At 39.3% G+C, this 27,352-nt stretch overlaps 1 protein-coding gene across 9 annotated transcripts in view; it reads left to right on the top strand.

Annotated features, from left to right (window-relative positions):
• limch1 (LIM and calponin homology domains 1) overlaps positions 1–27,352 on the top strand; it is a 261,489-nt gene that overhangs the window by 126,484 nt on the left and 107,653 nt on the right. For all 9 annotated transcript variants that reach the window (XM_008111641.3, XM_062981645.1, XM_062981642.1 and 6 more), the window contains one exon: positions 264–333. In XM_008111641.3, coding sequence (XP_008109848.2) covers positions 264–333 — 70 coding nt within the window. The remainder of the gene's footprint in view (positions 1–263; positions 334–27,352) is intronic.

The raw sequence follows: 27,352 nt of genomic DNA, 5'->3' as shown, positions 1-27,352 counted from the left end.
CCTTGACCAAAGCTGGATAGTGGTTCACAGACTGGATCAATACACCAGCAAATTCATGGCTTTCAGTTTAGGGCACTCTTGACAAAGCTAGAGATACTGATCTGAACTTAGACAATGGTTTTGTTTGTTGACTTACGTAATTTTTGTTCCAAGTCAATGGCCTTGAGATTTTAAAAGAGTTGTACTCTTTTACCAAGAATAAACAATTAGCAAATCAGGTCTTAAGACTGATTATTCATATGTTATGTTCTTTCTTGTGACAGGTTGCTGAATTCCATAAAGCCTGGATTGGTCAAGAAGATCAATAGATTGCCGACTCCTATTGCAGGACTGGTGAGTATCTGAGATGCTTTAACTGTGTTGTTTACATCCTGGTAAACACTGCAAATAGTGTTCCTAACATCTGTTCCAACATGGTTATGTGAGTAAATCTCTATTTTTAAACCTGGGCAGCATCAGTGAAATCTATACTGATGCTCTTGTGTCTCTCAGGAGAAATTCCAATTAGGGCTGTCACCTGGCCAATTTTAAATTGGCCTGAGCTTTTTATATCATGCAGACAGATATTCTTCTACAGCAAGATAATGTGTGTGCACGTGTGTTAAAATTTGTGCCTTAATAAAGGCAATGAAAATAAAAACTGATATTTTTGTAAAGAAGAAATATATAGGTTTCTCTCTCTCTTAAAAACCACGGACTCTAATTCTGTTATTCGTTTAGTTTAGTTTAACAGAAACACTCGGGTGTAATGAAGGCTTCTCTGTTCAACATTTGGATGCATTCTGGAATATTCCTCCTACTAATCCAGTGGTTCTCACCCTGTGGGTCCCCAGGTGTTTTGGCCTACAACTTCCAGAAATCCCAGCCGGTTTACCAGCCATTAGGATTTCTGGGAGTTGAAGGCCAAAACATCTGGGGACCCACAGGTTGAGAACCACTGTTCTAGCCACATTAGTTTTTTCAAAACTTTTTCGAGATTCTTGGGTGTTGTTGCAGAAAGCTCTGCTATAACATTCAAGAATTATTTCATTTTCTTAATTTGAACTTGATGACACTCCAGAGCAAATTAATTATTTCAAAGTGTATAATCTTTCAAAGTATATTTGAAATATCTTTGAAATATTCCATCATTTTGAAATATTCCATCAGCTCAGCTGCAAAGGAACTCAATTATTTTGTGAGGAAAATGTTTGACTTATAGACAAGATGTGTAAAGTTCATCTCTTCTTTTATTAGCTTCTGTACTACTTTAACATGACACTTTTATAGGTAATTGATTGATCCTAAAAATATTACAGGTGCCTGTGTACTTAACTGATCGTTGTTTCCTTTGTCTTACATCTAGTAAAATGTTCAGCATTTGAAGGTGGAAGCAGAAGTAGGTTTTCAGGTCACTGTGTTTGTCAATCCCTTTGAAACATTCCCCCAGTATTTCCAAGAATGACATCTTTTGATCATCGGATTCTGGATTGTTCACACTTTTGTTAGCCATCTTTTATTTTTCTCCTTCCTTCCGCAATAAAGCTCCATTTAAATTGGTCATATAGTAAAATAATCTTATTAAAAATACTCAAAGGATTGTCGAAGGTTTTCATAGCCAGAATCACTGGGTTGTTATGAGTTTTCCGGGCTGTATGGCCATGATCTAGAAGCATTCTCTCCTGATGTTTTACCCACAACTATGGCAGGCATCCTCAGAGGTTGAGGGTGCCTCAACCTCTGAGGATGCCTGCCATAGTTGTGGGTGAAATGTCAGGAGAGAATGCTTCTAGAACATGGCCATACAGCCCGGAAGACTCAGAACAACCCACTCAAAGGATTGTTTTTTTACATGTATCTGCCATAATGTATTTTAAATACATTTTGTTCAGGGTTATTTTTTTTAAATGAGGGATTTTTTTAGTATAGCTCCCATAACCTCAATATTAACATGAGGTTGTAGCCCGAAAACAAACAAAAGTGCTTCTTTGGAAAAGCAGAGGTTATGTCCTGTTTTCAAATAATTGTTAATTAAAAACTAGATTTAACATTTTAATGACTTTTTCATATATTCATGCACTTAATTTTTCACTGTATATTTTAACTGTTATTCATTTAAATTATTTCCTTTTCCCTGAAGAAGATTTAGAATGAAAGCCAAGGAATGATATTTCTTACATAGTCGACTATAGCCTGATGCACCCCATACAGATACAGTAAACAGGAGGGATGGGAGATCGCTCCTTGGCTTTTATTCTTAATATCAAGTTGATGTTTTAGAGTGTTAGAGATGCAATAACATTGAAGGTGGAGCCAGTGGACATAGTCTTCTCCCTCCAAGTGTTAATTCTATTTATGAAGTAGAAAATGCCTGAGTATGTCTATGAAAGAGAAAGTTACACATGCAATTCATGGTTTAAACAAGTATGGATAATACAACCCAACAAAATTTTTCTTGGTGTCTTGGTTTTTAGGCCTGTTCTTAGGCTTATTTGGGGTACAGATTCAGAAAATTGCATTGAATAGGCTGCATCAGATGTAGTTTCTTAGATATGGTTGTCATGATTCTATATGGGTGAGCAGATAAAGACTAGTATATGGCATATGTTCATCATCTCAAAAACTAGAGCTGATAGAGAGGAACTGGTGCCATTTTTTGAATTAGCAGGTCAAATGTACCCCAAAACAGGAACATTTGAGGCACCAAAATATCTGTTGGCCAGCACAATAGTTTTCTCCGAAATAAGAGCAGTACAGTAGTGCAGTATCCATAGATTCAATATCCACTGTTTCACGTACCCATGCTCCTAAAAAGATCTCCCTGCTCCCCGTCAGAATGGGTGGATCTCTGTAGGCCTTCCATTGTGATTTTATGACATTTTTCCATCCCAAGTATAATCAAAATATAGGGTTAACTATTATCCATGGTTTCAGGTATCCATACAGAGTCTTGGAATGTATTCCCCCGAGATACAGGAGCCATACTATCTTTGTGAAGATGATGCAGTTTCAGAAGAATAAATTAAACATAAAGACATGGCCATGGGGTCACACATCTAGACTTATGAATGAAGTTGTAAGATATGAGCTTTTGAGCAGGATGTTGCATAACTTAGTTCTTAAAATTCCAGGAAAAAGCATTGAATCTTTTCTCTACCACCTGTTTTGCCCTGAACCTATCCTGCCCCTCTTCCCTGGACAGCCAGTTTTATCTCTTCTGCTTAGGTTTACTTTTCCATTTTAAGCCCAGCTGGAGAAATGTACTTGGGTGAACACCTGTGGAGGACAAAGGTTCAGCCCCATTCTTCCTCTAATTTAGTTGTTTCCCACTATAGTTTTTCAGAAAGTTAGCTTTCTAATATGCTGAGTTTTCCACCATCGTGCCTTGTTGGAGATCAAACCTTTGGAAACTGTAATGGTGAGAACATAGAATCTTGGAGGCTGATTCTATACTAACTACTTGATAAATATTCATAGGGAGAAGAAATTGAGCTTCTCAACTGCTATTGATGTAGTAAAAATATTAACTGAGTAGGAGTTGGAAGTGCATAATTTCCTCTGCTCCTACAATAGTATGTTGTATGCCTGGGGAGATAACAAACCATGTATTAACAGCTGTGCTTCTCTCTAGCTTAGCTGCCTTATACACCTGTGAGACATGTCTTTCTTTATCTAGTAGAAGATCTTGTTTATTATATAATCTACAGTTGGCTTGGTGGAGCAATAATATAATCACTGGGGTGAAAGTACTGGAAAGAAATATGCATGACTCACTGAGCTGTGTGGGAATAGAAATAGCCCTTGGAAAGTCAATATTGTTTCAGCCCCAAATGTGGTCTTCTCAACTCTGAAACTGCTGAAATCTGGAGGTCTGCCTTGGAAGGGCTTTAAAAACATCCTTGAAAAATATGAATCTGTGGTTAGTAAACCAAGTCCAGCATGAACCCTTGGCCCTGTCTTCTTGGTAATACACTGTTATTAATACACATTAAACAGCCAGAAAAGGTTCAGAGCAACGTGTGGATAGGGTGGTGAGGGGGAGAACAAGAGCGATACCCAATTTTATATTTTAATATGGCTAAAACTAAATGCCTTCATGAAACAGCTTTCAATTTTGTGGAATGTTATAGAGCATGTGATATAATTTATTAGTAGAATATAAAATGTTCACATCTGCAAAATGCGTTATTAAATATATCATGAGCTTCAAAATTTCCCAAAAGTTCTCCCCTACTCAGCCCCCCTCCCCCCCCCCCCCCCCAGGATAGAATGCAAAGAATCCACAAAATTTGAAACAAATGGAAGTTTGCAGAAACTTTTTAAATATAAATATTTAAAAATATCATGTTTCTTGATGCCATTCTCTGACAGCACATGCAGCCGGTGTATGGTTTTTCTGTCAACTTAATTCTGCTTGATTTTCACCTGAAGAGAATTGGCTTTGCAAAGATAATTTCAAAGATTTGCTAGCAAATATTACTTACAGGCTCTTGGGGTAATGAAACCCCATGGATGCTCAAATCCTGTTGTATGCAGTGGTGTATAAAATGGCAAAAACAAAGTTTGCCTTTTGAATTTTTAAAAATATTTTCAAGCTTTGGATGGGAATCTGTGGATACAGAACTCACAAATAAGAGGGCGAACTGTAATGATAAAATGCAGCCTCAAACAAATACATTAACTTGTTTAGCACCAATTGTATAAATTTCCATGGGATGTTTTATATTTCAGACCAATCTTATAGATGCGATATGCAGTTTCAGATACTACTTTGAGCTAAATGTCTTGAAGCCATGAGACAAGTCTTTCTACAGGGCGGTTTTCTCTTTTTCCTTTATTTCCTTCCTGTCTGAATAGTGTCACTCTGTGAGAAAAAGGAATGACTTGTTTGGGCCTTATCTTTTGTTTGGTGGGGTTAAGTGGCATTCGCTGCATTTTTCCAGTTCCGTACACTATCCCGATGGGAATTCAGACATTTATTTCAGAGGGTGTGTGAAAAAGGAGTCAGAAATAATAGTAGGAAACGGCTGAGGCAAAGCTGAGTGGCTGAACTACCGCTGCCCTTTGGCTTGTGCTTGTCTTTGGATCTTGGTTCCAGCTCTAATGAGGAAAACCCTGTATACCACAAAATTGGCTTGTGGACTTGCCTTTGAAATAGGTTACATACGGAGACTGGGAAGAAAAGTTCTCCCTAAAATACTCAATTGTTTTCTTAATGATAGGAATTCTAAAGTAATCGGAAGATTCTATCATGGATATGATAAATTGATTATTTTAAAAATCCGAAACTGCTTATTGGATTATTTTCTTAGGAAGTTTATTTTGGCACAGGAATGTTCAAGAGAATAAGCTCCTCACTTCGAAGAGGAAGAACTGCTTGCTGGTTGCAAACATGCTTCATAATTAGGCTTAAGCTCGAATTAGTTTGAACAAAAATGTAATATTTGGTGGTCCGTATTATATAATATCCAAAAACGGAACAGGGAGGAAGGAGCCATAAAGCCTGGCAAAACGGATTGAGGGAGCCAGATTTTATTGGTTCTGTAGAGGAAGGAGTTAAGTCTGCAATATACCTAAGGCAGGGATCTGCCACGTTTCCTCCATTTCTTCTTGGAAAGTTCCCTCCTCTTCCTGAGAGGGCCCTGCTTGGAACTCACTTTCCCAGCAGCACTTGCATAGGACGGGCACTGAAATGTTCCTCTCTGAGCATGATGGGAATTGAAGTTTCTCTCTCTCTCCGTTTCTCACCAACTAAAAAGCCTGGTTGTGTCCATGCTCTGATTGACTGAGAGTAGACACAACCAGCAACTACAATTCTTAGAAATCTCTTTTATGATTTATCTTATTTTTAAAAATGTTATGGGGTTAAAACTTAAAATAATTCTTAAACATTAGCAGATTAATGAATTGTTTTGAAACTTGGCAGGCCTGCAGTTGTAAATGGGGTCTAAAACTGAGGTAGATTTCATGCAGATAGGTCTTAAAATGGCTGAGGACTAAGCATTTAAAGTTTCCCATTGTAGCCAATGAGCCAAATCTTTGCTGAATGAATACAGCAAAACCCCTCCCCATTCAAGTAACTTCTCGGTAAACAGAATGAGGGGTCAGCTGAAAATTGACACCAAAACGGCATGCCTTTTGGCTGAACTGCACATCTCTATTTGTAATCTGATCAGTTGTATAAATTCTCCATATGGTTTTGGGGTTCACACGATGAGTCAAAGATACCTGTGTGTCAGATTTCAAATCAGCACAGTAGATTGGTTAAGTCCCATTCCTTTAAAACTGACATTTGAATGTGACAGAGATTAAATTATGTGTTTTTATTTTCAAAGTGGAACATGTTTTCATGAAAAATCTTTAAGAAATCTACAGAATTTGTATGAGTGTAAACATTGACAGATTTTCAGCACTTCTTATTTTTACAAGGATTTTCTGCCGGCACATTTTAGCGACATTTGGAATATCCATCGTTTTGCTAATTAAAAACTTTTGCTTTTTCGCTTCAACAGCTCCAGTTCCACAGGGTAGTTTTCTTAAGTTTTCATGGTAACAGTTTGTATGTTCACTCCTGTTTTTGTTAATGCTGCTCTCTGACATCCTTGCCCCATGGAATAAATTTAAATAAACAAACAAATAAATAGCAGCCCAAGTTGATCGCTATTATAGAGGATAATTAGCTTTTGTTGAATGTTTTCCTTGTTTAAATCTCTCACAAACACATTGCCAGGCGTTCCATCATTCTTTCCTCTGCACAATTTTTTCTTTTGTTTTCTTTTCTAAACATGAAATAAGGAGGGACGGTTTTATCCCTTCTTAGCTCATCATCAGCCTTCCAAGATGCTTCATTTCATTTATTTTTTTCAGACGGAAAGGTGGGAATCCCATACTTCTTAAAAATTAAGTGGGTGAAAAGACTGATACTAAGTTAGAAGAAAACGTGGTTTCTCTCTTTCTCGCTTTCATTCTGGTATGGCTTGTAGCTTGCCCAGGTTGATTTGGGTTAAAAACCACAAAGGAAAGAACCATTCAGTTTAGTATGTAATGAATGGATTGAGTCTCCTTTTTTCTTTTTTTCTTTTTTTTTCTTTTTTTTTTTAGGAGTTTTGGGTCTGAGATCTCACAGGCATTTCTGAGGGTGAAGACAAAAGGTGGAATGTTAAACATCCCAACCAATGCATTGCAACAGTTGGCTCCAGATTATGTGGTGTAGACTCTGTTGTTACTAACTAGTTATTTCCTATGGCTGACCCCAGCATTAACCTCAGAAAACTCAGCTTGAAATGAGGTTTGTGGTCTGGAACTCTGAAATAAATGTTGACACTTACAGCAAGACTAAATGTGCCCTTATCCAGATGTGGCTAGACTGCAGCTATCATCATTCCTTGTCATTGACTGTGATGGCTACAGATAATGAGAGCTGGCCAACACCATCTGAAGTGCCACATTTTATCACCTCTGCTTTATACGCTGACATTACGGCTAGACAGCTATACTGGATTGCAGTTTTTCAGAGGTCTAATGGAAGGACAGGGGTAAGAGCACATTCCCTTCCCAAGTAAATTCTGTTTTGTATGTGTGCCTACTCATTTTATTACGAATGTTGGAGAACTCATTGTACAGATTTATTTTCCATTCCTTTTTTCTGCTTCCTATATCTGTTTGAAATGAATTATGGCTTTTGGCAGCACAAAACAATCTTGCTAGCAAAAATTCCCCTCTCCATTTTGCAGTTGAGCCATATACTGTGTTCATATGTATTATATGAAAAAGGGGAAATGACTTAAAAGTTTTCTTATATTATTCTTGTTTGGTTGGAAATAAAGTCATACTTATGATTCAGACCTTTTTCCTTTTTTGAGACTTAATCTCAGGTGACTAAAGCAGTTACAGAATTACTCTGGCAGTGATGCTCAGGGAGAAATACAAGGAAATGGCATTTGCAGGGTCAATAATAAACTTTAATTTAGTAGACTTCAAAAATTGGCAGGTCTCTTTGGCTAAAATCATGCTCTATAAAACTTGTTTATCTTCTTCTGCAGACGAGAAATAAAAGATCAACTCGTGCTGATGAAAATATGCTCAGCACTACTGAAGTGTCTCAGCAGTTTGAATGATTTGCACAAATCCAAAGTTCGAGACAGGATTCACACCTTTAGGAAGCATAGAAGGACCCAGCTTTTTGAAGGAGCTCCCCTCTAGTACAGTAGACCTGCCATTTGGGAGAAGAGATATTTTCCTGTTGTTGTAGCTTAGACCCCATATACACAACCCTTCAATATGGACTGGGACACATATTAGCCTGAGGAGTCCAAACAACACCACAGGCTTATCCAGAAGGTCCGCACCTTCCCAGGTATGGTGATGTGGACTCTGACTCTTAGGATCCCCATGCGAGATCTGAGCATGAGTTACCATAGCAATTATGCCTCTTCAGTTATCTTGTTCGTAACTTGGGGACTGCATGCAAGTTTTAGGCTGAAACAGGGTGCAGGGGCTGGCAGCGATACCTCCTGGGTCAAGTTTGGGCTGCCATCTGACCTCTACAATGAGCGAAACCATCATTTAAAATGTTTCACTTGCATTTCAGCCCTGTGTGAAAGTGGCCCTATTAAAAAGCACAGAACTCAGAACTAAAGCATCTTCTTTTTCTTAACATTCACTAATGCACCCATAACACTTACCCAGTAAGGTTCCACCCTTTCCCCTTTGTTATTTCACCACAAGCAAACAAGGAAGAAGGCAAGCTGAGTGAAATCAATGGGAGGGAAATCCCATTTGGGTAGTAACAACACAATGCTTTGTATTTGCCTGTCAGTGCCATTCAAATTAATGTTAGGTAACTAAAGATGGCATGATATATGCAGCATGGCTCACTTTGTTCATGGCTCTAACTTATGCTTGTGACAAGTATTGATTCTTTCAAACAAATGTTTTTGAAAGATAAAGGCACAAACTGCTCTTATCGCTTCCCCCAGTGTCTTTTATGAGCCCATATTAATTTGATGCTTTCTGGAAAGTTGTTAGGGATATCTTACCCTTTCAGGTACGCTATTGTATAGGGCATGGCAAAATGCCTGTTGGAGCTTTCCATAATGATTGTGTTGGTGGAGACATATTGGGGTCTTATCGCTCATTGTTCAACAAAAAAATAAAGACAGTCTGATGAGTATGGATTCTCCTTACATCCCCTTTGTACCCTGGGATAAATTCCTAATAATAATAATAATAATAACAACAACAACAATAATTATTATTATTTTATTTACATCCCACCACCATCTCCCAGAGGGACTCGGGAAGGCTCCCCAAACACTCAAGGTGTGTCACAAAATATAAACTATAACAAGTGCAAAACAAAACATTGGCAATAAACAGTCAACAGCCAACACAACATCATAAATTCACATTTCCTACACACCCATCCTAAGCCAGGGTTAATATTGCTGTTAACCATGATTAAGGCTAATAATGTTTTCCCTAAATTAGGACCAGAAGAATGTTCAGCATAATAATAGTGCTAGGTTTAATATCCCATATCAAAAATACTTGGAACCAGAAGTGTTTGAGGAGTGCTAATTTTTTTTACATTCTGGAATATTTGTATTTGAAATAGCTTTAAGATGGTCCCCAGGTGTAAACATGAAATCCATTTATGTTTCTTATTTACCTTATACACAGAGCTTGAAAGTAATTTTATACAATATTTTAAATAATTATGTGTACATTGAACCACTGGAAAACTAAGGTGTCAATGTGTTGACAATTCATGTGGGGAATTTTTGATTATTTCAAATTATGGGATTCCAGATCAGGAGTGCTTGACCTGTAGCATGTGTCGTCAAGTTGTTTGTTCACTTATGGAAACCTCACAATGAATGAGAATTTGGTAAAGTGATTTTCAAGAGGACAAGAAAACATATACCTAAGGGCGTTCGTTATGTTTTCTGGAGAGCATTTCTGTATTGGCATTTGTCCTAGTTTCCTTTTTCATTCCAGATGTAGCAGAAAGGATTCTTTGAGATGTCTTTGCTTATGATCCTTGCCCTTTTCTCCTTCCACACCCCCTCTAACCTTGGCCGTTGCCAAACAATTACAATATTGAAAGGAGAGGAATAAAACCTTTAACAAGAAATCCACACACACACACACACACAACTCTGAAATACAGAATAAGTGCAAAATAAGTAGATGTGTTCAGATTTATCCATTTTGCCAATTCTGATGATTGACTTCAGGGTTTTGTAATGCACCAAATTCCGTCTGATCTTGGAATCTAGGCAGTGTCAGCTCTGTTTAGTACTTGAATGAGAGACCACCACCAAATACCAGCTGTTGTAGGCTATATTTCTGAGGAAGGAACTGGTAAAACCACCTGTGAGTATTCCTTGCCTAAGAAAATTCTGTAAAATCCATCAGGTGCACCGTAAGTCAACAAGCAACTTAAAGGCACACACATACATAATTCTTTGATATACAGAGAAAGTAAAGTGGTTGCAATCTAACATGTGGCTCTACATACTTAATCCCATTGATTTAGCCAATCTAGTCTTGGATTCTAGCCAGCAACGATCATTCTGTTGCTCAGCACTGGGCTTATAGACACTGGAATCCCTGAGTGATCCAATGTAAGTTGCTCTGAACAGAAAAAAAAAATCTTGTCGGAATAACTCCTTAAAACAAATTGTCTTCTCCTCCCCAGAAGTTTTTTCTTAATGATTAGGAACAGGGAAGAGTTTTTTTGTTTTACCACAAGCTGTGAAGTATGTCGACCCATTCATTAGTTTTGAGTATAAGCTATTAATGATGGTCTTGATCTAACTTTTCACGGACCAACCAAGTCATTATTTCATTGAGAAGGCATCATCTGCCCATACGAGGGAAAAATAAAACCAAGGTGAAGTAAACCAAGGAAATGAAACTAGAACTTGAATATTTCTTGTGTTCCTATTTATTTGAGTTTCCTACTTATTTGTGAATGTCCTTTAACAAACTGAATGCACACTGCAGAATTATAGCAGTTCAGTCTTACATTACCTACCATGGCTCAATGCTATGGAATTCTGGAATTTGCAGTTTTGTGAGATATTTGCTTCTTTGTCAGAGAGTATTCTGATGTCACAACAAACTACATATACAAATTGAGAATTCCAAATGATGGAGCTATGGCAGTTAAAGTGGTGTCAAACTGCCATCATTTTTCAGGGTGGATGAGAGATTAATCATGGAAATGATGTTGTCAACAAAGCAGAAATTGATAGCTTGGCTTTCCTGTTTCCTTCTCTCTGTGAAAATTCTCAAAGCCTTCTTGTGAGAGGCTTTAGTTTTGGGGATGTGACCATCAGAACCATATATATATATTGTTTTAATTGATTGTTTGCTCTTTGCTTTTATGTCTGTTGGATCTTCTGTCCTATATGTAAGCCGCCCCAACTCCCTTTGGGGAGATGGTGGCGGAGTATAAAAATAAAATTATTATTATTATTATTATTATTATTATTATTATTATTATTATTATTATTATTATTATTATACCTGTCACCTTCTCTCTCTGACATTGATCTCCATGACAAATTGAAAATTAGCTTCTGGATATGATGCTACCACTCCACTTACTTAAGAAAGAACTATCTTTCTGTACAACCCTCAGGCATTTCTTTGGATTCAACGTGAGTGGAAACAAAATATTGGATCAGCTGGAATTAAATGTATGTGTGTCTTGGTTTATGTTGGGGTTGTGTTCCTTGGTACTTAATGCAACTAGGGTCTGATGTAAATTTGGACAACTTTTCATATGGGAGCATTTGAAACTAGAAGGATGTGTTTTGATGGAATCGAAGTTACCACAAACTTTGGAGTTTCATTTAGCCCACCGCCAATTTCAGCCCCTCTTTTAGCCACTTCCTTCTGAGAGTTTCCGTGCAGCTTGCACACTATTCTTTCTCTCCCGCCACCCCAGCATTCTCCTTCTTATTCATTGCCATTGGTCCTACCATTCACCTTTCTTTTTCACTTTCCCTTGTGCTTCCACTTTTGTTGTTTTCATTCTGGCTATTGTCATGTATTTGAAACATCGTAAATGGAAATGATGTAAAGGATAGTGCTGAGGGTGATACGCAAGGAAAAGGGGGAGATATAAATAAATAATACAACAAATTGTGATCTGTATGTCAGTTGACTTGAATGTGCATGGATTGGTTAGCTTTGGTCCTGTGAGGGCTAATAATTGTGATATATTTCGAATACAGTGAGGATCAGTTAGAAATGCATGATAGCATACAGGACAAGTAACAATCATCATAGCAACTGGAATGATAGCTCAGAATTTAGGAAAATACTTCAGGTTTTGTCAGTGTGGAATAAAGTTAAACTCAAACTCGCCAATTATATATGGACTCTTATCCAAATATAATATATGCTAGTTTTTCTGCAGTGTATATAAATAGGCATGTGTGTGTCTCTGTGTGTGATCTAACATTTGGCAAAAGAAACATGGTCATGAGATAGAAAGAGCTATATTGACACAGAGCTTTTCTGGACATTTTCAACATAGCAGTTCCCATTTTGGGAACTATTTTAGCATACAAAAAAGCTCATCTATTTGATAATGGAAAATTCAACAGTGATAAGAGCCAGAGGTATGTGTGGTTCTTCCCTGCAATGTCATGTCTCTTCTTTGTAGATCAGATGTTGTTATGCAGCAGTTTTTCCTGGCTTAAATATTGGGACAGAATCCAAAGATTGGCAAGCATTGTTTAGAGAGCAGGGGCTTTAGGTATGGGTAAACAGAGTAGAAGGAAGAGCTGAGCAGGGACAAGTGATAAACACTCAATTGATGGCAAAACAACTCATACTGATTTATCCTGATCATTTTGGCACTCAGGCCTCCTGAAGGGTCACAGGAAGAATTTAATGAAGAAAAACATCTGATGGGAGCTGCTGTTGTTGAAGCACTAGCAGTATTATGAAATGCACAGCTTGAAATGTCCCAAGTTCTGCCTTTGTTCTTAGGCTACCAGTGATTAACTGAGTTTTATGTTCTCACTGCATCCCTGGATCGTCTTAACTGCAAGTGGATGCATTTTGCTTACTGTTAGGCAACAACCACACATTTCCTTTCCTGGCTGTAGCTGTATAGCCTTTGCATTGTTAATGGTGCGAGGAAAAAATGAAAAAACAATTTAAAATGCAAACCACTGGATCCCAGACTATTCAGTAAGACTGCAAGATTCTGTGTGATAAGTCACAGGGCACTAGAGCACAGTGGGTACGGGCAACAAAACTTTGCCCTATAATCCCTTCTCTGCTGTGATGATCTGCAAGAAAAAAGATGAGCTGGTGCTTCAATGCTGATAACAGCAGTTGGCCAGATGTAGCTACTTGCCAAGTAGGGGTGTGCATGATTTCGTTTTTATGTAACGGATTCGGAGGATTTGGCAGATTCGGTTGCTGAATCCATGAAAACGAGTCAGGCATGGGGCAGCCAAAGCCTTAGCCAGTACAGATCACAGCAGCCATATATGGGGGCTAATGGGGACCAGTGGGGCTGAGTGGCACTACCAGAGGCGGCGATGTGTGGGCAGGGCAGCCTCGCAAATCAGGAAAACTGTGGCTCCTCCTTTGCTTTCTTCTCCGGCAGTCTCCATCCCTTCCCAAAGGCCCTCTCCTCCCTCCCCCCTGCACCCACTTGAGGCAAATGGGAACTCGCTTTCCGAGCAGCACCTTGTGTGGCGCAAGCATTAAAGGAGCCTTTTGCTCCCTCCCGGGGCATGATGTGAGCTGAGGTTTCTCTTTCCCTGTGTTTCTCACTTTCTTTCTCAGTCAATCAGAGACCTGGTTGACTGTCCATTCTCCTCCCCACTTGTGGTGTGCACTTGGGACTTCAATTCCCAGAACCCCCTCTTGAGTAAAAACTTTTAAATATCTGTGGATTGATTAAACATTCTGAAACTTGGCAGGCTTGCAGGAGTTAATGTGGTCTACAAGTGAGGCGAGTTTCACATTGATAGGCCTATCAATGACCATGAAATGAGCCTCTAAAGTTTCCCCATTGGTGCCAATGGACTGAATTTTTCCAGCATGAAAACAGAAAACCCTACCAAATTCCGAAATGCCAAAAACTGGGCACTGAAAACAGCACAGGTTTTTTTTTCTGAATTGCACACCCTATTGCCAAGTGACATGTCAAGGCTTTCCTTCTCATTTGGCAATTTGTCAGGTGATAGTAAAGTTCAGAATTGCTTCATCTTATCCTGATAAACCAGGGCCCATGAGAGTTGTTCAACAGTGGAACTCACTGTTGTAGAATGTGGTGGAAGCTCCTTCTTTGGAGGCTTTTAATCAGAGGCTGGATGGCCATCTGTTGGGGATGCTCTGAATGCTTTTTCCTGCTTCTTGGCAGGGGGTTGGACTGGATGACCCATGAGGTCTCTTCAAACTCTATGATTCTATTATTCTAGTCCTGTCTTTGTGGAAGTATTCCCTATGGGATACAATAGCAGTCAGGCTCTGTTTTAGAAGTAAAATTTCAATAATTTTCTTTGCTAATTAATTCAACAATGTTGCAGTATGACTAAAACACAAATGAAAACAACCCATTTTCTCTAATAGTGGGTGTAGCACTTCCTACCTTCTTGGTTACCGTTGTGTATGCTTTGTGCTCTCTCCTGCCAACAAGCCAACATGGGATTGAATTGGTAATTTGTTCCGGTTGGCCTCAAATGCTCTTTTGTCCATAGTTTTTATCTAATCACAAATTAAGCACTTAATTTTTCATGAATGCCATTACACAATCACTTGAGCAGTCCCCCTATTATTTAATACTTGCTTTAGACATATGAACTGACTTGAAAATCTTACAACAATTTCACAAAGACTAAGTTTTTGACATGATTTTTATGAACTATTCAGTGGAGGCTTCTCAGGAGAAGATCATGATGCCTTGGAATGTTTTTCTTGAAAAGACAAAAACAAAAATAGGGGGTGGCAGCAGAAACTTGTGCTTTTTGTTCTTTAGGAAAAGGCTTTTGTAAGCAAATCTGCTTACAAAAACAATATTTTAACATCTAGATAAGTAATAAATCACCATTTAGTTATCTCTTTTACATATCAAGCCAGAATTGTGACTGATACTTTTAAAATAGCAATTGGATTAAAGGATTATCCCATTTGAAAATAAATGTTATATATGACAAGTATTTCTTCCAATAGTACAGATACGGGAATTGTGTGGTCCTCCAGATATTGTTGGACCATCGTTCTCAACATCCCTCACTACTGGCTGGCTAGGAACACTGGAACTCGCAGTTCATCAGTATCTGAAGCTTGCATCTGAAACTCCAGCATCTTAAAACACAAGAAATAATCTTTGAATCGTAGTAAATTATTTTTATTCATTTGATACACATTTAGGTACTTTCGGTGATCACAGCCATATTTTATGTCATGTTTTCTTGTTTATTGGCTATATATTGCCAATGTGAACATTTACCTTTGAACTAATTCAGATGTCCAGATTGGACCCATGTATCATGTGTACTATGGTATCAAGTGATTTCAGTTTCTGCAAGAACAGCAGGTTTGGAAACGCAGTATGCCCAGCTTTCCAGAAGGCTGGATAAAACACAGACAGGTAGAAGGCAAAATCAGAGGTTTCTTCTCAGTGGCCAGAAAGGATGTCAGCAGAGAAAGCACTCCAAAGAACTGACATGCAAACATAGAACCTGGGCCAGCTTCTGATTGGTTCAAAAACTGTCTGGCTAGGATCTGCATCTTGAATGGCTCAGGACTCTATTTGATGTCATTGCTGATTGGCTCTCCATAGTGGCAGGAAATTTAATAGTGGTCACTGGCACATTTGAAGTGTCGGACTATTTATTGATCTCTTCCGAGAGGGTCGCAATTGGAATGGAATATGATGTGGCAATTGCCCATGGGCCCCTGATGGGTTTAAATGGTTGGGCCTCGGTGGACACAATGGAGTTAACACAATAGGTGCTCAAAGGTGGTGGCCATTTCAATGTGTGTTGCAAGGGCGAGGCTGGCTTGAGGCATGGGAGATGGATTGTTTTACTGATAGCCCTGATTGTATCTGGGGAAGTGGGAAAAAGGACCCAGGGGTTTGATGCACTTCTCCCAGTTCATTGTGAGGGGATTATGGATATTTTGAAGAATTATTTCCTGGTGTCCGGCAGGGTGTTATACAAAATTCCAAAGTCAATTCATGAAGAGATTACTCCAGAGCAAAATCTGTATGCCAAATGCAGTAATTTCTGTTGATTTATATATTTTATATAATCTATAATTTTGAGGAATTTGATTTATTGATAGCAATGGTGGAAATGCTTCATAGAATCATAGAATCATAGAATCATAGAATCATAGAATAGTAGAGTTGGAAGAGACCTCATGGGCCATCCAGTCCAACCCCCTGCTAAGAAGCAGGAAATCGCATTCAAAGCACCTCCGACAGATGGCCATCCAGCCTCTGCTTAAAAGTCTCCAAAGAAGGGGCCTCCACCACGGCCCGGGGGAGAGAGTTCCACTGTCGAACAGCTCTCACAGTGAGGAAGTTCTTCCTGATGTTCAGGTGGAATCTCCTTTCCTGTAGTTTGAAGCCATTGTTCCGCGTCCTCGTCTGCAGGGCAGCAGAAAACAAGCTTGCTCCCTCCTCCCTATGACTTCCCTTCACGTATTTGTACATGGCTATCATGTCTCCTCTCAGCCTTCTCTTCTGCAGGCTAAACATGCCCAGCTCTTTAAGCCGCTCCTCATAGGGCTTGTTCTCCAGACCCTTAATCATTTTAGTCGCCCTCCTCTGGACGCTTTCCAGCTTGTCAACATCTCCCTTCAACTATGGTGCCCAAAATTGGACACTATTCCAGGTGTGGTCTGACCAAGGCAGAATAGAGGGGGAGCATGACTTCCCTGGATCTAGACGCTATTCCCCTATTGATGCAGGCCAGAATCCCATTGGCTTTTTTAGCAGCCGCATCACATTGTTGGCTCATGTTTAACTTGTTGTCCACGAGGACTCCAAGGTCTTTTTCGCACACACTGCTGTCAAGCCAGGCATCGTCCCCCATTCTGTATCTTTGATTTCCATTTTTTCTGCCGAAGTGAAGTATCTTGCATTTGTCCCTGTTGAACTTCATTTTGTTAGTTTCGGCCCATCTCTCTAGTCTGTCAAGATCGTTTTGAATTCTGCTCCTGTCTTCTGGAGTGTTAGCTATCCCTCCCAGTTTTGTGTCGTCTGCAAACTTGATGATCGTGCCTTCTAACCCTTCGTCTAAGTCGTTAATAAAGATGTTGAACAGAACCGGGCCCAGGACGGAGCCCTGCGGCACTCCACTTGTCACTTCTTTCCATGATGAAGACGACGCATTGGTGATCACCCTTTGGGTTCGTTCGCTTAGCCAATTACAGATCCACCTAACCGTAGTTTTGTCTAGCCCACATTTTACTAGTTTGTTTGCCAGAAGGTCGTGGGGGACTTTGTCGAAGGCCTTACTGAAATCCAGGTACGCTACATCCACAGCATTCCCTGTATCGACCCAACTCGTAACTCTATCAAAAAAAGAGATCAGATTAGTCTGGCATGACTTGTTTTTGGTAAATCCGTGTTGACTATTAGCAATGACCGCATTTGTTTCTAAGTGTTCGCAGACCACTTCCTTAATGATCTTTTCCAGAATTTTGCCTGGTATTGATGTGAGGCTGACCGGACGGTAATTGTTTGGGTCGTTCTTTTTTCCCTTCTTGAAGATAGGGACCACAATCGCCCTCCTCCAATCTGCTGGGACTTCTCCCGTTCTCCAAGAACTCTCGAAGATAATTGCCAGTGGTTCTGAAATAACTTCCGCTAGTTCCTTCAGTACTCTTGGATGTAGCTGATCTGGCCCTGGGGACTTGAATTCGTTTAGAGCGGCCAGGTGTTCCTGGACAACTTGTTTCCCTATTTGGGGTTGGATTTCCCCCAATCCTTCGTCCATTCCATGTTGCTGAGGTTGAAGATGGCTTTCTTTTTGTGAGAAGACCGAGGCAAAGAAGGCATTGAGCAGTTCTGCCTTTTCCCTATTCCCTGTCGCCATCACCCCATCTTCTCCTTGCAATGGCCCTATCGCTTCCTTTTTCTTTTTCTACCAACGTAAGCAAAAAAGCCTTTTTTGTTGTTTTTTATGTCCCTGGCAAGCCTGAGCTCATTTTGCGCTTTAGCCTTGCGAACCTTTTCCCTGCAGGTGTTGGCTATACGTTTGAATTCTTCTTTGGTGATTTCTCCCCTTTTCCACTTCTTGTGCATGTCACTTTTGAGCTTTAGCTCAGTTAGAAGTTCTTTGGACATCCATTCTGGCTTCTTTGCACTTGTCTTATTTTTCTTCTTTGTTGGCACTGTTTGCATTTGCGCCTTGAGTATTTCGCTTTTGAAAAACTCCCATCCATCCTTAACTCCCTTGTTTTTTAATATCGGTGTCCATGGAATGCCGCTCAGTAATTCCTTCATTTTTTGGAAGTCAGCTCTCTTAAAGTCCAGAATGCGTGTTTGACTTGTCTTAATTTCAGCATTCCTTTGTATTGCAAATTGCAGGAGCACATGGTCACTTGCCCCTAAGGATCCAACCACTTCAACTGTATTGATCAGGTCTTCCACATTTGTTAAGATTAGATCAAGAGTTTCTGATCCCCTTGTTGCCTCTTCTACCTTCTGGACCATAAAATTATCTGCAAGGCAAGTGAGGAATTTGTTGGACTTTGTACTCTTGGCTGAGTTTGTTTTCCAGCAGATATCGGGATAATTGAAATCGCCCATGACTACTATATCTCTTCTTTGTGCCTGTTTGGTCAGCTGTTGACAGAAGGCTTCATCAAGTCCTTCATCCTGACTCGGAGGTCTGTAGTAGACACCCACGACAAGATTTTTTTGAGTCCAAGTTCCCTTGATTCTTATCCAGATGCTTTCAAGCTGGTTTCCCGGATTACAGTCTTGTATTTCTTCTGCAACGTAACTGTTTTTGACATATAAAGCTACTCCCCCTCCTCTCCCCTTTGTTCTATTTCTCTGAAAGAGGTTATAGCCCTCAATGGTTAAATTCCAGTGATGGGAGTCATCCCACCAGGTTTCAGTGATGCCTATGACATCGTATGTGTGGTGCTGTGCTAGGAGTTGGAGTTCGTCTTGCTTATTTCCCATGCTCTGAGCATTAGTGTAAAGACATGTAAGCCCCTGTGACCTCCCCTCGAGGTGTTTATTTGGAATTATTGTGCTCTCTCTACTTGGTCCTTGCTTTGTTTTTGCAGCCCTCCGTTTAGCCAAATAGTCTTCATGTCTCAATGGGCAGGCACATCATGAGTAGCTCCTTTTTCCCCATTGTTGAACATCAAATACTTTGTAAGCACTCAAAATTTACAGGCCCACTGTTGCTCTGAGGTGTTAGTGTTCTGGGATTCAATATCACAATTCCTTCAAAGTTTTATATTATTCAGGATACATTCCTGCCAGAATCAGGAAACCAGTTCTTAGCTTCTACATCTTAGATTTGATAGGGTTCCTCTTAATCCTTACCCTGAATAAATGCTATAGATCTCTTTTTCTGAATTCTGTGGCAAAGACTTTTTAAAGAAACTGTTCAAAGGTTTCTAATACTATTTCTTTCTTTGGCCACGGGCATTCCTGAAAAATATCTCAGGCAGATTTACAATTAACCATCTGTTGATATGTACAGCACATCATTCCATCCTTGCCTCTTATGACATCACAATTTGGATCTTTCTGATTTGGGTCAAATGATTGCATGTGTACTGTCCTCCTATCTTTGAATATTGATGTGACGTGGATTGTTTTTCATCCAAGAATTCTCACTTGTTTTTCTGTATCATCTTTATTTATTTATTTATTTATTTATTTACATCACTTTTACCCCGCCTTTCTCCCCGAGGGGACTCAAAGCGGCTTACAATAAATAGGCAAAAATTCAGTGCCTAAAAACAATGTAAAAACAACAATTCATATAAAAAGTCTACAAAACAACAATTCATATAAAACAGATACCAATGCAAAATAAAATCACATTATATAAAATTTTAAGCCTGTCCAAGATTAGAATCCATTCATCCAGAATCCTCAATAAATCTTTGTACAGGTCATGTAAAGTCCATGTTCTCATTCATTAAAAGCTTGCGTGCACAACCATGTCTTTAAGGCTTTCCTGAAGCCTAGGAGAGTTGGTATCTGCCGTATGTTGCTGGGGAGGGTGTCCCACAGCCGAGGAGCCACCACCGAGAAGGCCCTGTCCTTTCAGTTCCAAAATGCCATTGGACTTTTAAAAATACATTACATTATGTGGAACAAAAACAGCAAAAGTGTTTGATTTGTTAGGGTGATTATTGTATAAGAGTTTCTCCATTAAAATATACATGGCAAGTGGCAGAAACTTGGAGACATTATTTAAAATGGCAAATAACAGAAACTTGGAGACATTATTTTAAACTATTGGGGTAATCAGGTCACAAATCATATATCTTGCAGGTTTAGATTTTTGTGAATTTTGTAGTACTTTGGGGCACCGAAATGCTCCATTTGGAAGGATGAGGATTAAAATATCCTATTTAGTTGTAACAGATCTACAGCTCTGCTTAATACATTTTTAAGGAGTTAGGGAACAAGAAACTGGTGGTGTTTACTGAAAAGACTTTTCTTAGGTTTTGTTTTATGTAACTGGCATACAAACTGCAAAGTCATGAGTGGGAAAACATTTAAAATGTGAGTAAACCCACACAGCAGAACATTTTTTTTTGTTTTGTTTAGTCAGACAAACTAAACCATGATTCGAGATTATTGAAATTTATTCTCTGGCATGTAAGAAGTAGATGTTTAATTTTAAAAGAGGAAAGGAATGTGTTGCTCTTCCCTTTTTAAGAGGTCATGAACTTGTATACAAATGAGTATTTTTGGCGACTGTAATGATTTTGTTGCTTTCCTTTTGGGACTACAAATTTGGGATGAGTATGGGCTTCCTGCTTCTTAGAGTTTAGAAAGGTTGCTTGTTTGGACAACCAAGTTCCTGAATGGGAACAGATGGGATGGTTGGGGAACTCTGAGAACAATTGTTTCCTGTAAAAGTAAGCTTTCCATGCTCTGCTTCTCTTCAAGTCCAGCCACAGTAGTATGTAATAATCATGGTTGAAGGTTACCTTTGCCACCTACGCGACTTTGTGGTTGTCCGGCATGACAGCCCCTGCATCAAGATTTGTTCTCGTTGCTAGAGAGGACATTGGGGTAAGCCAATAGTTCCTACTTATTGGCTTTAAATGAAAGATACTGTTGCTTAATTTGACAGCAACGGGAAAACACAAGACAGAAAAGATAAATTGATGGATATAGTCGCATTAATAGCAACTCCATGTTTAGAAGAGGCTTTGAAAGACTTGCCAGCTGACAACACAGTTTATATTCAAGTAGTCCATGTGTTCATTTTCATGTTGAAATGTGTCTTATTTCATTTTGTGGCTTTGCAACTTCAGTATTAAAGTTGATGAAGAAAATTTCACATTATTGGGTTAAGTTTCTTGCTTGTCTTTGATGTTCGGAATTTTTGGTTCCGATTGCACGTAGGATCTGCTTACCTCTATCATCTTCTCATATTGTTATAATAATGTTTAAGAAGCTCCTATGAACTTCTAATAATAGAGTTGTGCATTCTTCCCATACAGTTGTTTCTCATCTAGGAAGAATAGTAACACATGGCCAGGAACTAGGACAAATTGCTCGGCCACCTGGCAGGTTCTGGATTTGGAGACATTGTCACATGTGTTTGTGATTTCCTCATCCCCACTATATAAAAACAAATAACATGTGTCTATAGAATCTAGTCTAGTTTTTGACCTAAAGCAGTTGTTCCTAACCTTTGTTCCTCCAGCTGTTTTGAACTTCAACTCCTTGAAACCCCAACCAGCTTACCAGCTGTTAGGAATTGTGAGAGATGAAATCCAAAACATCTGGATGACCAAAGGTTGGGAACCACTATCCTAAAGTGTAGAAGAGCTTTGTTTTAAATAAAGCAAATTATTGCATTGTTATATAATTATAACTTTTAGTAGAATATCTAAACCAGTCAGTTCCAATCTGCCCCCAGTAAGTACCCTAATACATTAACATCTCTCTTGTCCCCTGACATGCCTATTCCAAAAACTAGTTTCAGTTGAAAGTTTTTTCAAGAGCTCTTCTGAATAGGAGAAGAAGCTTGTTAAGTAAGCTTAGGCCTACCCGTAGGATTGAGAAACACTATATAGCTACACCAAAAGGAGTGACATTTAAGCATCACTTCAGTACGATACACTGTTATTTATGACCCCATCATAGAACAGGAGCCTACCAGATCTCTTCACATGATGCACAGCTACCTTCAACGGGGCTCTATATTGGCTTTGCTGGTGAAGTGTTCTACGACAGGGAACTCTGAACATGGAAGACTACCTGCGTTCAGATTAAAAATGCTGGGAACAGCACATAAGCAAGCTGGAAACATATATGTTTCTGTGTGTGATGCGTGATTGAGCAAAGTGGGAGGCTGGGCAGCAGATTTACCCCCAAATTTGCCCCGCTGCCCTATGGGTTTCCCTCATCAAGGACCTCCATCTGATGAGATCCATAGAGTCAAATATTGGAAGAGACATCAACTTCTGTATTTGATCTTGCTGCTCTCTTGTACAATAGGAACAAGGAATGAGATGACACAGACATAGAGGGATTAGGATCTTTGTCTTCCTTCTTTCCTTGATTTTTTTTTAATTCCTCTGTTGGTCACCTATCCCAAAAAGGTTACAGGCAGATAACATTGTCCAGCTCAGGCCCCTTCTACACAGCCGTATAAAATCCACATTGAACTGGATTATATGGCAGTGTGGACTCAGATAATCCAGTTCAAAGCAAATATTGTGGATTATCTACCTTGTTATTCTGGATTATATGGCTGTGTGGAAGGGCCCTCAGTCAGGGTTAATTAAATATACAGAAAATGAACTGATCTAGATTGAACCGTGTGTTTCTTCTCTTGTCCCATGAGCTCTTTGATGAGAAAGACATGCTATAACACATCTCCCTCCTATCCTTTTATCTTAGAGATAAGTTTAGGAGGGATCTCACTGTTTTTCTTCAATAATATATTTATTTAATAAATGTTCCTCCTGCTGAAGATTTCTGATTTATTTTTCTGACTACATTTGTGGTTCTTGAAACTTGTCATCCTAAGACAGGCACCTCTGCTGTTGTCAGGGTAAAGGCTCTAAAAGGCTTTTTACTCTAATCATAATATCTTATCATCCATCCCTTCCAACAAAATGAGCTGTGGTGTAGAGACATCCTGATTGATTTAAATAAGAAATTCTGGGTTTGAAATCCTATTAAGATGTGACATTTACCAAATACAGTAGAGTCTCACTTATCCAACATTCGCTTATCCAACATTCTGGATTATCCAACACATTTTTGTAGTCAATGTTTTCAATACATTGTGATATTTTGGTGCTAAATTTGTAAATACAGTAATTACTACATAGCATTACTGCGTATTGAACTACTTTTTCTGTCAAATTTGTTGTATAACATGATGTTTGGGTGCTTAATTTGTAAAATCATAACCTAATTTGATGTTTAATGGGCTTTTCCTAACCCTTCCTTATTATCCAACATATTCTCGGGCTGTGGCGTAGGCTGGAGAGCAGCTGCAATGAATCACTGCAATGAATCACTCTGATCAAGAGGTCATGAGTTCAAGGCCCGCTTGGAGCCTATGTTTGTCTGTATGTGTAATGTGATCCGCCCTGAGTCCCCTTTGGGGTGAGAAGGGCAGAATATAAATGCTGTAAATAAATACATCAATAAATATTAGGTTATCCAACATTCTGCCGGCCCATTTATGTTGGATAAGTGAGACCCTACTGTACCATTAAGTGTCCCACAGAAGGGGTGTGAGGATGAAATGGACAATTCACCTGTCAAAATGTCTTGATCAAAGAGTGAATGCAAATGAGATTAAAAGATGGTTTTATTTTTCAGACAGTTGATGTAGATACCATCATTGTCTCTATGTGTGTACCTGTGCTTCACCTCACCATTTGCGGGGAAAGGTGACTTGTTTGTTCTAGCTACAGGTTACCTCAATTCGATGCTAGCCCTATCCAGAATGCTATGAGAGAGAGAGATGTAGAATCTGGGAATTCCTAAAATATCCTGAATACAGTTTCCTCTCTGAGCAGAATCTACTCTGTAAGGGCCTCATCACAAAGACCAGACGAGTGTCCCACTTTGCCGGGCTTCACGGTGAAAAGAGAGATTTCAAATGAGATTTTTGGCTGTTCTCTGGAAGATCATACTTTTACGAAAGGTTATTATTTTCAAATGGTTGTGAATGCCATTTTTCTCCAAAAGGTCATGGAAATTCTGGCTTTCCAAAAGTTGTTGTGTGCCATCAAGTTATTTCTGATGTGTGTGTTACCCCCATTGATATGTCTCTAGCCCAGCTGATACCCTTGCATGATGGCTTACCTGAGGGTTAGCACCATTATGGTCAATGTGAATAAGTTCTGAGTTAGATATGTTGCCAGTATACAGATTTTTCACTGAAATGAAAGAAAGATGGGATAACTGAGAAGATTGGAAGGACTTTTCAAAGTTTGCTTTTTTTAGAACAGTATGGAGTGGGGGACGCAACCCTCTCCATTTTGCGGAGTGAGACAGAAAGAGAGAGATGAAGGAGAGATGCCTTTCTGATGGAGAAGGGACACGTGTTAAGGAAGAATTCTGATTGCTGTCATCTTCCTCAACTTTAAAATATTTTTATAAGTATTTTCCATTGTGCACCTACAAAGCTATGAGAGTGCAAAGGAAAAATACAATAGAAAAAGATGTGTTATACAGCATTTTGTAAGCATGTATCAGAGGAAACTTTATATATCTGATGATTTCAACAGTAGCAACCAAGTTGAGGAGAGACCCTGACTTCTGACTTCAAAGCCTCTCTGTCCATATCCTAGAAGGCAAAAATGGGAAGCAAGACTTATGAATTAAATCTGCAAGCTGTAGACATTTGCACCAGACAATATTACAGTACCACAGGGATAGCACACACACAAATAAGAATAAAGAAGAAGAGAAGTAGCTGTCATATGGGTATTCTGAGAAAATACAGAATAAGAGGTCAATGTTATCATGAGCACAATCCTGTCCTTACATGTGAACCAGATCTCCATGCAAAAGTGGGGAAAAGAAACCTTGTGTAGATTGGCCCTGGAAAAAGAAATCCTTTCTCCCAGCATTTGCCTTCTCTTTCCTTTGGCTTCTGGACTGCCTGCTAAGTTCAACAATGTATAGCTCTCGAAAATTTCAAGTCAGGACTTTTGCAGTGGGACTGGAGAGGACTCTAAGCTGTTTGTGTGTGTATGTGCACATGCACACACGCAGATGTTGGCTTGCCAAATGCCATAGCGATTAGTGAACTGATCACTGCACACTGAAATAATAAAGAGTGCAACTCTTGCGAAACTGTAGAAGTACAAAACAAACAATGAGGTTGGAAAGGAACAGCAGAGCTAGAGAGGGACAGTTTTCCTCAATATGTCCCTGGCCTCAGAGGAAGGGAGATAAGCTTTGGAGAAGCAGTAACGTTTGTCTACCGTCGAGATCTCTTTGCTAAGGGAGAAAAGTCACAAGACTGTACCATTTTGTTAAGTCAGATTTTATTCCTTCTAACCATAGTACTGGTTAAATAAAATGGCATCACAACACAAATGTGTATTGAATTGGTGACCCTCCAGATGCTTTTTGAATTGAGCTCCTATAACAATATGTAACAAAATTTTGAAACATTTTCTGTTCCTGATTTGAAAGTGTTAAGGTAAAGGTAAAGGTTTCCCCTGACCTTTTACTTAGTTTGAAAGTAGTTGTTATACTCCAGAAACTTCGTTTTTGTAGCTGCCACAAACTATGTTGAAGTGGTTGAGACGCGATGAGATATTCATTGACAAACTATAGCAAAATGTGCTGCAGGATGTCCCGCAAAAACAAAGTTTTTGCAGTTTAATAAACTTTCCTTGTGTTTTTATGATAGAACCAATTAGGAAATGACATTTATTACCCAGGAACAAAAATCGTGTTACATAGTATAATCCTTCACCATTGGCTGCCTTGGGCTGGTGAAAATTGCAAACCAAAAGCATACCCGTCTCGGCAGTAAAAGTAAAATTCTGCCATAAAACAGACATATGTAATCAGACAAAATTAACATTAAATTCCTGGTGTCATACTTTTACAAGCCCCTAAAGCAAAGCATGCCACTGCGTAAGTTCCTAATGAGTCATCTACTATTTTAGCTATGACTGCATGGCTCTTTGAACCAATGCTTGAATTATGGCACAGGTGGGCAAAGCATGACTCTGGGGTTACATACTATCCCCGGGGTTATTTTTGCAGTTTTTGTGCCTTCTAGACTCCTTTGGCTGTCCTTTTAAAAAAAACAACCTAGTAAATCACCTCTCTTTGAAACCTGCACCATTGTATGAAATGAACATCTGTAGGTTTTGGTGTCCAGTGGGGGGGCCTGGAACTGAAGCCCAGCAAGTGACAAGGGCCCACTGTATATCTTTCAGCACCAGTAGTGAGGAAGGGAAATTGTCCTTCTTGTTCTTCTTGTAGATGTCCCCATCTTATTAGATGTTTCCTTTTGGAAAGCTTAATGCCAGATTACATATTAACAGGCATATTAGGTTCAGGATTCCTTTTTGTATCATTGTAATAACAAAGCATCTTGTCCCTTTTAGTTGTTTGCAGTGGCAGCTTATGACTCCACTCCAGATTTTACTCCACACATTAAGGACCTCATCACATGGAAGTCCTTAATACAAGGAATCCGTAGGGCAGCGGAGTAAATTGTGGGGTAGTGGGGCGAATCCATTGCCCAGTGCCCTGCACCATTACACACTGGAACGCATACCTTTCCAGCTTGCTCTTATGCTGTTCCTAGCATTTTCAGTCTGAACATGGGTAGTCTCCCAAGTTCAGAGTCCCTCATCCTAGAAATGTTCGACGCAGCCAGGACAGAGCCCGCCTGGAAGTAGCTGTGCATCATGTGATGGGATCCGTCAGGGTTCATGCTCACTGTATCAGTGAACTGTTCTAGTATGGAGTATGTGTGATGAGATTGTAAGTGACTAGGTGCTGAATCTTATCTCTAAAATAATTCAGGACCTTGGATAGTTCTTCTAAAGTTGTCTAAAACATAGAGTGACTTTAGTACTCCAATGATGTAAGAGTCACTGACTACCACTGGTTGTTTGCTTCTTTTCTTGGTGATCATATTGTGTGTCCTGACACTGGACAGAACTA

Source organism: Anolis carolinensis, chromosome 5, assembly GCF_035594765.1.
Source record: "Anolis carolinensis isolate JA03-04 chromosome 5, rAnoCar3.1.pri, whole genome shotgun sequence".
Classification (NCBI taxonomy): Eukaryota; Metazoa; Chordata; class Lepidosauria; order Squamata; family Dactyloidae; genus Anolis; species Anolis carolinensis.
Note: the sequence above shows the minus strand (reverse complement) of the source record. Positions and strands in the feature narration are given on the sequence as shown.